Source organism: Fukomys damarensis, unplaced genomic scaffold (genome assembly GCF_012274545.1).
Source record: "Fukomys damarensis isolate Sample0158 unplaced genomic scaffold, DMR_v1.0_HiC HiC_scaffold_37, whole genome shotgun sequence".
Lineage (NCBI taxonomy): Eukaryota > Metazoa > Chordata > Mammalia > Rodentia > Bathyergidae > Fukomys > Fukomys damarensis.
Genome location: NW_022900949.1, coordinates 38,983,618 through 38,993,671, shown reverse-complemented (window position 1 = coordinate 38,993,671; position 10,054 = coordinate 38,983,618). Strand labels below are relative to the sequence as shown.

General features: G+C 35.8%; 1 protein-coding gene across 2 annotated transcripts in view; it reads right to left on the bottom strand.

The window, feature by feature from the left end:
- Positions 1 to 3,103: 3,103 nt before the first annotated feature.
- The window catches only part of Rchy1 (ring finger and CHY zinc finger domain containing 1), a 16,603-nt gene continuing 9,652 nt past the window's right edge, over positions 3,104 to 10,054 (bottom strand). Inside the window, exons 4-9 of one of the 2 annotated variants that reach the window (XM_010610830.3) lie at positions 9,946 to 10,024; positions 7,393 to 7,437; positions 7,236 to 7,294; positions 7,105 to 7,131; positions 6,132 to 6,252; positions 3,104 to 3,823 (exon numbers count right to left, since the gene is read on the bottom strand). In XM_010610830.3, coding sequence (XP_010609132.1) covers positions 3,695 to 3,823; positions 6,132 to 6,252; positions 7,105 to 7,131; positions 7,236 to 7,294; positions 7,393 to 7,437; positions 9,946 to 10,024 — 460 coding nt within the window. In that variant the 3' untranslated portion in view covers positions 3,104 to 3,694. Of the gene's footprint in view, positions 3,824 to 4,556; positions 4,704 to 6,131; positions 6,253 to 7,104; positions 7,132 to 7,235; positions 7,295 to 7,392; positions 7,438 to 9,945; positions 10,025 to 10,054 lie in introns of those variants that run through there. The other variant, XM_010610831.3, reaches the window with a different exon arrangement.

The following is a 10,054-nucleotide window of genomic DNA, read 5'->3' as shown; positions in this document are numbered from 1 at the left end:
AAAAAAAAAAAAAAAAAAAAAAAAAGCCAATAAATGGGGCATAGATGGACTGTGCCTCAATATATGAAAAGCCCAGGCTAACATACTCAACAGTGAAAATATTAAAAGGCAATTCTAAGATCAGGAACAAGACAAAGATAAACAGTGTCACAACTCCTTTCAACATACTACTGAGAGGTCTAGCCAGAAAAATTAGAGAAAAAAGGGCTGGGGATTTGGCTCAGTGATTCCGCCGTATTCTGCCATCTGCCTCACAAGCACAAGGACCCGAGTTCGATCCCCAGTACCAAAAAAAAGAAAAGAAAAGAAAAATTAGAGAAAAAAAAAAGAAATTAAAAGGAATCCAAAGAGGAAAGGATGAAGTGAAATTATCTCTGGTGGCAGATGTCAGGATCTTACATACAGAAAACCCTGAAGAATCTACCCCCCCCAAAAAAATAGAACCGATGAAAGAATTCAGTAAAGTTGCAAAACATAAAAATCAAAACCCAAAAGCCAGTAGTATTTCCTTACACTAACAATGAACTATCTTAAAAAAAGGAAAAAGAAAAAAAATATCAATCTGCTTCACTACAACACCAATAAATAAATAAAATATTTAGGAGTAAATTTAACCAAGGAAGTTAAAGATCTGTTTACTGAAAAGTGTAAATCATTCACTTATGAAAAAAATAGATGGCACAAAGCAGGGCATGATGGTATATGCAAGTAATACCAATACTCTGGGAGGCAGAGCAGACAGATTACAAGTTGGAGCCCAGCCTATGCAACTTAGTAAGACCCTGCCTCAAAAAGATGGGAGTTGGAGGGATAGCTCAGTGTGCAGGCCCTGTCTTCAATCCTCAGTACCACAAAGGAAACAGAGATGAAACAAATAAATGGAATGGCATCTCATGTTCATAAACTGGAAAATTAATGTTGTTAGCTGTTAATATTCAATGCAATACCTATCAAAATTTCAATGACATTTTAGCAGAAATAAAAATTCTGAAAAACGCATATGGAACCACAAAAGATCACAAATAGCCAAAGCAATTTTGAACAAAACGAACAAAGTTGGAAGCATCACACTGACTTCAAAAACCTATTACAAAGCTACAATAATCCAAAAAGCATGTTACTAGAAATGAAAACAGGCACATTAACTTGTGGAACAGAATAGTAAACCCACAAATAAAACCACACACCTAAAGTCAATTGATTGTCAACCAAGATGCCAAGAAAACACACTAGGAAATGGACAGTCTCTTCAATATATGATGTTGGAAAACTACATATCCATGTGCAGAAGAATGAAATTGGATCATTATCTCACACCACATACAAAAAAACTAGATTATAAACATAACTATAAAACTAGATTATAAACATATTAACATCAACTAAAACTAGATTATAAACATAAATGTAAAATCTGAAACCATTAAACTACCAGCTGAAAGAAGCATGGCACAAATATTCCACATTAGTCTGAGCAGAGAATTTTTTTGGACAGAATCTTAGATGTACAAGCAACAAAAGGAAAAATGAATAAATGAGACTGCACTGAACTAAAAAGCTTCTCAGCAAAGGAAACAATAAAGAGAAAACACCAACTGGGAGAAAAACTGCAAACCATACATCTCATAAGGAGTTAATATCCAAAACTGATAAAGAACTCAACTCAGTAGCAAGAAAATGAAGAACCCAATTTAAAAATAGGCAAAGGACCAAATAAACATTTCTGAAAAGATATATAAATGCCCATGGCTGAGGATGTAGCTCAATGGCATAGCACCTGTCTGGAAAGCACAAGGCCCTGAGTTGATTCCTGGTACCAAAAAAATAAAATAAAATAAAACAAATAGCCAATAAATATACAAAAAATGCTCATCACTAATAACCAGGGAAATGCCAATGAAATTCACAACGCAGTATAACTTCACACCCATCAGAATGGCTATCACTGAAAAGAGGAAAGATGAATTTTGGCAACAACCTACAGACAAGATTACCCTTGGGATGCAAATTAGTAAAGCCATTATATGAAGAACAGTATGGAAAGGGCTCAGTGGTTCCACCACCTGCCTCCTAAGGGCAAGGGCTGGAGTTCGATCCCCTGTACCAAAAAAAAAAGTTAAAAAAAATAAATAAAGGACAGTAAGGAGATTCCTCAGAAAACTAAAAATAGAATTATATGACCCAACAACCTCACATCTGGGTATATATCCAAAAGGACTACAACAGGGCTGGGGATTTAGCTCAGTGGCGCCACACCTGATTCTCAAAGGACTACAATCAGAATGTCAGAGATACTTGCATTTCCATGTTCACTGCAGCATTAAAGCAGGATAGACAAGACAGGAAATCAAGTTAAGTGCCCATTACTGAATGAGTGGGTATAGAAAGTGTTCTATATAGTATATTCTATTCAGCTGTAAAAAATAAAATTCTGTCACTTGTGACCACATGGATGATCCTGGAGGACATTATGCCAAGCAAAATAAGCCAGGGCCCATGTGATCTCACTTGTACGTGCAATCCAAAAACAAGCTGAAAGGTAGAGAACAGAGGGTAACTGTGAGTCATGTTGATTAAAGGGTACAAAATTTCAATAACAAGCTTCAGTGATCTACTGTACAGAATAGTAACTATAGTAAATAATGCATGACTTTTTTTTTTGGTACCAGGGATCAAACTCAGGTCCTTGTGCTTGCCAGGCAGGTGGCGGAACCACTGAGCTAAATCCCTGGCCCTTGCATCACATATTTTCAAATTACTAGTTTAAACATCTTTACCACATAAAAATGGTGAGGTGGGCTTGTTAACAAGTTTCATTTAATCATTTCACAATATAAACATACATCAAAACTTATACCCCACAAGTATATAATATATACAATTACTTGTCAATTAAAATTTTTTAAACAAAAAAATAAAGTAATATTTCAACTTAATTCATTTCAAATTAATCCATTCCTCTGTTTAACACCTGCTAAGAGCCAAGTAAGTATAAGTTGACACCTTAGTACTTATGATCAAAAGGAAATCTAAGGAAAGGAAAATTAAATATGCATAGTCACTTTCCTTGCAGCTGAGACACAATACCTGACACCACAGCTTAAAGGAGATGTTTATTTGGGCTTATGCTTTTGAGAGGTTTCAGTCTAGTTGGCTGGCTCCAATGCAGAGAGCATGGTGAAAGGACCTGGGCAGAAGAAAGCTACTCACTCTGTGGTGACCAGGAAGCAAAGAAGGAACACGGGAGGATGACAGACCCTCCCAGGTCATACCCCAGTGACCCATCCACTCCCACCAGACACCACCTTTTCACAAGTCAGCTACAGCACCTGATAATTCATTCATCCTCCAAAATCCCCACCTATGGCACATGAGGCCTTTGGGAAACATGGTCTATGTAAGCCATATCACATAGAATTTGAGATAGATATAAAAACAGCTTATACTGCTACTTCAAACATAGGCTGAAGTTAGTATCATGCAGATTTCCATGTACTGATTAAGATAACCCCAGAAACTGAAGGATTAAAAAGGAGTTACTTAATATGTATTTTTCTAGAGATTAAATAAAAGCTAGGATAATACATATCAGCTCTAATTCACTGATTATGACACATCATGACAAGAGAGTACTTTTCCACAGAACTTTTTTCCATATCACAAATGCTGAGTTTTCCTGTGATGTACAAGCTGGTCACTGCTGATCCAGTGAAATCCTACGCCCTCCAGCTTGAGCAGTATTATAAGAGTCACAAATCTGACATTTCATGCCCAAAATATGGAACTGGACTGTAGATCGTCCATTGCAGTCATTGCAGAGAATCTGAAAAGTAAAGAAATAACTTCAAGACAAGTACTTCAAATATTATATATACAAAAGCCATTGCCCACATCCACTTGACAATTACATCAAAGATAAGAAAATACATACACTATGTATGAACAGTTCCCTAAGTGGAAATATCTTTTTACTTTCACTCACTAAAAGGATATTAGGATAACTTTGAATTTAGAAAATGAAAATGCAAGGTTGAGTAAAGGTGGCTTATTTTAAAATACAGTAGTTCCCAAATAATATAGTACAAACAAAAATTAATCTAGGCATACTCAGATCAACACCTCGTATTTACAATTTAAGATATAACATATGATTTCATTATTTCTCACTGGCACTGAGAAATTTATCTCATTTAGTCAATGAAACTGAAATTTTCATTACAGCATTTTTGCTTTTTTTAAACTTATTTTTTAGTTTATTGTACCAAATCCTTAGTCTACTATGTCTCAGGAATAAATTAAAGTACAAAAAAGAGTGTTTCCTAAAACTGAGTAAAGAAAGGCTCTCATGTCATCCTTAAAATGACAAAATGCCATTTAATAATAAATCTCTTCTGATCTTTAGATCCTGAAAAATGAAAAAGATGTTATCCCCAAAATAGATCAGTGAACTACTATACAGTGAAACATAAGCTTTAGTATGGTCACATCATCAAAGAAATTTTCCAAATTATAATTTGGAAAACAATTCTTTTAAAAATATTACCTAAATATACAAAGATTGCGAAGACCCCAGGGAGGCTGGATAATGACTGTGAGTGGGCACTGGATAATGACTGTCACTGTGTACTGCACAAGGTTTCTTTCTGGCTGATGAAAACGTTGTAAAATTGTGGTGGTGATGTTTGTACAACTCCATGAATATACTAAAAAGCAAGTGTACACTTTGAGGAATGAGTTATATAATATATGAATTTTACCTTAACAAAGCTATTGTTTAAAGATTGCTACATAGAATATATTATACTTCAGCCTCTGGTTAATATAATTATGACTTTATCCTTTAAGTGATACTTCACTGTCCATATTAACAATTTGATTATTCACAAGAATTATGAAACCCTCCAGGATGAATCACACCAAAAATTTTTATTTGACTTTGTTATGTGGTTTTCACATTTGTCTGTAGAAGTATTTGAAGATGTTCAGAAAATGTCTATGTCCAAAAATTGCTACAACACCAGAAAGCTTATCTAGCTTTCTCATTCTGATCTACAAGGTGTGATCAAGAAACAGTGTCTGTTTAAATAAAAATAATTTGTTATAATGAAGACACAGTGCCATTAATCCTCCTTAAAATACTTTCCCTCACTTCAAACACACTTATCATTCTTGCCACATATGAAGCACTTCCCAAAGTCCTCTTTCATAAATGTCTTTAGCTGCACTGTCATGGCTGCCTTGATGTCTTGAACCAACTCAAAACATCTACCTCTCATGGCCATTTTGACTTTGGGCAAGAACCACAAATTGCACAGTGTTAAATCAGGTTAATAAAGTGAACAAAGGCACATGGAAATGTTTTTATGAGCCTGCTTTTCCATCAGATGGCACTTGAACTCACTGTATTTTTTATCACATCTCATAAAAACACTCACAAGAGGTCTTCCAGAATGGCTTCAGAGAATGGCAAGAATAATGGGATATGTGTGTCTGAAGCAAGGGGAAGTACTGTGAGGAGGATTAATGGCAATGTGTCTTTAACTGTAATAAGTCTTTAAAATTTAAATGTAAACAACATATTTAGATCACTCCTTGTATAACTCAATACTGTGCTGAAAATAAACTACTAGAGTAGTACATCTCAATTAATGGAAAACAAATGAACATTCTCTGTAAGGCAAAGCGCAAAAATACTTTTTATACTAATTTAAAACAAATACAGTAAGTTTAAAATAGAATTGTAAAAAACAATAAACTTTAAAAACCAAAATATAAACTCAAAAATGAGTAACTATGTTTCCCTGAAAAAAAAGTGAAAATAATTACAGAGAAAACAGCAGTAATCCACCCTTAGCTAGTTATATCACTGACTGGCAAGTAATGGGTAAGTAACTCAGGATAAAGTTTCTGCCTACCATCTAGTGTTGGTAAAAACTACACAGCAGTATTCTTAGGACTTTTTTCTCCTGGTCTGTGCTCAACAACACTAAAATTTAAACTTGTTCCACTCACTAATCATCACAATGACATTTATGTCAATGCAATTTTTAGACAAATTTCAGAAAAAGGGCAAAATTTTTAAAAAGTATCAACAAGAAGCCTGAAAAGTTGTAAGCATGGATTGTACTCACATCAACGGTCATGTTCTGATAGTCTGATGGCATAGGAGTCTGTGCTACCTCGCTGTCCAGCTGTCTCCAGTACCAAGTCATGTCTAAGGCAGAGTGCATGCACAATGGACACCGGTAGCCTCTGCAAGAAGACAGAGAATAAGTGTCACTCACAAATGCAGGTGCAAGCCATGAGGTTCAGAAGCCTTTTTAGGGCATCATCTGTATCTCAAATAATCTCCTAAGAAACAAGGAAACTTCATCATTAAGAGGGTTAAATTAAATCCTGTATATTATGCATTTTTTAAACCCTAAGTCTTCTTCCTCAGTTCTCTAAGATCGAATCAGTCTACATTCTTCATGAAATATACTTCATATACTGAAAAACACCAGTGGAGCTACTCCTTAGCTAAACAACCTCAATTTCTTAAACACTCCTGCAAAGAAGAGACTGCAGCCCTTAAAAACTACTAAGATCAATTATTGTTTGTTTCCTTTCTAAAAATTCAAAACAAGTTCCCCTCTCCTTGGTTATCAACATTTCCGCTCATCTATTATCAGGATCAGAATACATTTACAGTCTCTTCTTCCTAACTACTTTTCATTTCTTTTTAGTTCTGCTTTTAAGTAAATTCTTTACCAGTTTTCCATGACCTGACAACATTTTTAGCACCCTCCTCAGTGTTTTCAGAATACCATGACTGCCTCTGGTGGAGAGTGTTCCTTGACAAGCATGGCTAAACAACAAGTATCTGTCTTGAGTTGTGGGAGTACATAAGGCGTAAGAGAAACTGGAATTCAGGTACAGTCACATATCCTCAAGATGCTGTGGCCAGTTTAATACCATTCATCTACCCTACTGATCTCAACATAAACATCTGTCATGCCCAATAATGTGTAAGCAGCAGTCACATTTGCCCACCTCCTTACTTACACACACACAAAGGAAAGACATCTTACAATTATAAGTTTTTAAAATTCCATCAAAACTCACTCTTTCAACATTTCTTCATAACACGTTCTGAAAGAAAATATAACAGTATTTTAGTAAAACGAATGCCCATTTCCTTTCCAAAAACTAACTCCACTATTTTAAAACATATGTAAGGAGGAAAACATTTTTACCTATGTAAAAGATGTCCACATGGCAAGACCTGAGCAACAACACGGGATGTATGAATGTCCTACAAAAGGAAAACGTGAGTGCTATATAAAGATGATATCAACACCTAAGTATTCTAAATCAAGAAGGGAGGCTTCCAAAGTGAAAAGTTTACCTTACCTCCAAACATATTGGACAATTCTGCCGAGAAACATTTTCAATACACTGTTTAAAGGAGAAACTCAGATTAATGAAAGCTTAAACAGATAAAAATGCCAACAGTGTATTAATAATAAAAGCTAATAAAACCAACTTATTAAAAACAATAGCTGGGGCCAGGGATTTAGTTTGGCAGCACTGCACCTGCCTTGTAAGCACAAGGTCCTGAGTTCAATCCCCAGTACCACAAAAAAACAAAAAAGCTAATATTAATACATGCTTCTGATACGTCAGTTTTTTATTAGTCTTTAATTTTCACAGCATCAGGCTTGATACATTACTTGAATCAATAAAAATACTCAATAAACCTTAACGTCATATTACCTTCATTTTATAGACAAGGAAACTGAGCCACGGAGTCAAGATACATTACAGTTTACATCTAAAATGTACCCCCAGCCAGGGATTTAGCTCAGTGGCCCTGTGCCTGCCTCTCGAGCGCAAGGTCCTGAATTCAATCCCCAGTGCCAAATAAACACTACAATGTACCCCCAAAGTCTCACGTGTTTGGAAGGTAATTGGATCACAAGGACACTGACTTGTTGTTAGGAAGTGGGGCCTGCTTGGAGGGGTGATCTTGTCCTCGCTCCTCCCTCTCTCTGCTTCCTGACAGCTAAGGGTTGAGCAGCTGTCCTTCACCATTAGTTTCCACCTTGGAGCCAGCTGACCATTGACCAAACCCACCGTAAACTGTGAGCCAAATAAACCTCTCCTCTAAGTTACAGCTGTTGGGTATTTTGTCCGAGCAAAGGAAAAGCTGACTAATACAAGATATTCTAAATCCAAAGAAAACAAGGTTTGAAAGTTTCCCATCTTATAAATGTTGTATTAGAAACCACTGCCCTAAATTAGTAGGCTAAACTAATAATCTCTTGGTATAATAGATCATATAGAGATTTACTACATGCTGTTCAAGTACAGGACCTGTACTAGCTCAATTAATTCTCATAACCTAAGATGAATTAGGCAAAATTACCACTTCATTTTACTGATGAGCTAGCTGAGGCCCAGAAAAAGTAAAAAACTTAAATTTTTTTAGTAAGAGACAGAATTAAACGTGAGTCCCAGCAGACTAAATGTAAAGCTTGCATTCTTAGCTTTCAAGACTTAATGTCTGCTCAGATACCAGAAGATAAGGGGAAGTGCCCTGCTATGGTGACTCCTCAGTTTTAGTGCAAGTATATGGGCAGCAGCCATCATCACTTACTAATATACAGGCAATAAAAGATAACCAAGAAATAGCAAAATAAAAAAAAAATCACAGGAGAAAATACACAGAGCCCTTTAAACACAACAGAGAATGATGTGGAGAAAATCCTCAACAGGAATAAATTTTAAAATTTGGATGTAATCGCACCCTGGCTATTTATGAACCCTTCAGATGTAGATAATGGGACCAGGACTGGGGCTCCATGGAGCACTGGCCTCATATACCTGAGGCCCAGGCTCAATCAGCTCAAACAAAAAAACAATAAAATAAAGAGACTGTGGACAAGCACTTCTTTTACCTTATTTATAAAGTAGAACTAATCTCACATAACACACATTTTAACATCTCTGATCACAAAGTGGCTGATAATGGGTGTTTCAAGGACAAGAGGCACATGCACGCGCACACACACAATAATGCAGTGGGCTGGACACACACACCACAGCTGCTCTGGACACCAGCCCCACATCTCAGCAGGCAACTCGGCTGCTCCATGAGCCTGCCTCACTTTATCCAAGCCTAAGCTCACAGAGCCAAACTCAATCTTTAGTCTGAGGAATCCAGTTACACATTCTGCATGCTCATTACTCATCTCCACTTTCCTTCCCACTTCATTACAGGCCATGTATCTACACCTTATCTCTCTGCAAGACGTCTTATCCTTTCTTTCTATTGAACCTGCATAGCACTAAGCAAAGTCTCTTTCTAGTTACCATGTCTCTCTCTCCCTTTTCTCCCTCTCTCTCAAAATATGTTGCTATTCACAGTTCTCTTGATCTGGAACTTGCTATACTTGTAAAATATGATTTATATTCCAGTCTATGCCAGTCTCCATTCTAAAATTTTTAAATAGGTACAATCAAGTAGTATTAAATGTTTTTATTAGGTAGTTTTTAAATAAAAGAGAGTGTGAGGTTATGATAAAATTCCTATATCCAGATTAAAAACTTTACATATTATGAAAGGAAATACAAAAATACTACCTTTTCTTAGAATGCTGTGCAAGAGATTACACTGCTTGGTACTGCTCCTTTTAATCTCAGAAGCAGGACCAATGGTAAGGCATACCCTGACTTAGAGACTGTCAATATTACACAAAAAACTGACAGAAATACTCAAAACAAACTGTTGATCAAATGTGCTAGGCATGTTTTAGTATCAACTTAATACTGCTTTATAAAAAGCATGAAATATAGATTTACACATTATCTGAAAGTTATCATACTTCTAAAACATATTAGAATTTCAGCTCCTCTTTGAAAGCATTGTAATACTTTAAAAGTTATGCAAACTGGATTATATACCTTATGTTTTCCTTGAAGATTCAAAGCTAGGCATAAGTTACATTTCAAACAGTGGAAAAAATCTTCCTTTGGACCAATCCTAACAAAACATATGAAAGCCAAAAGATTA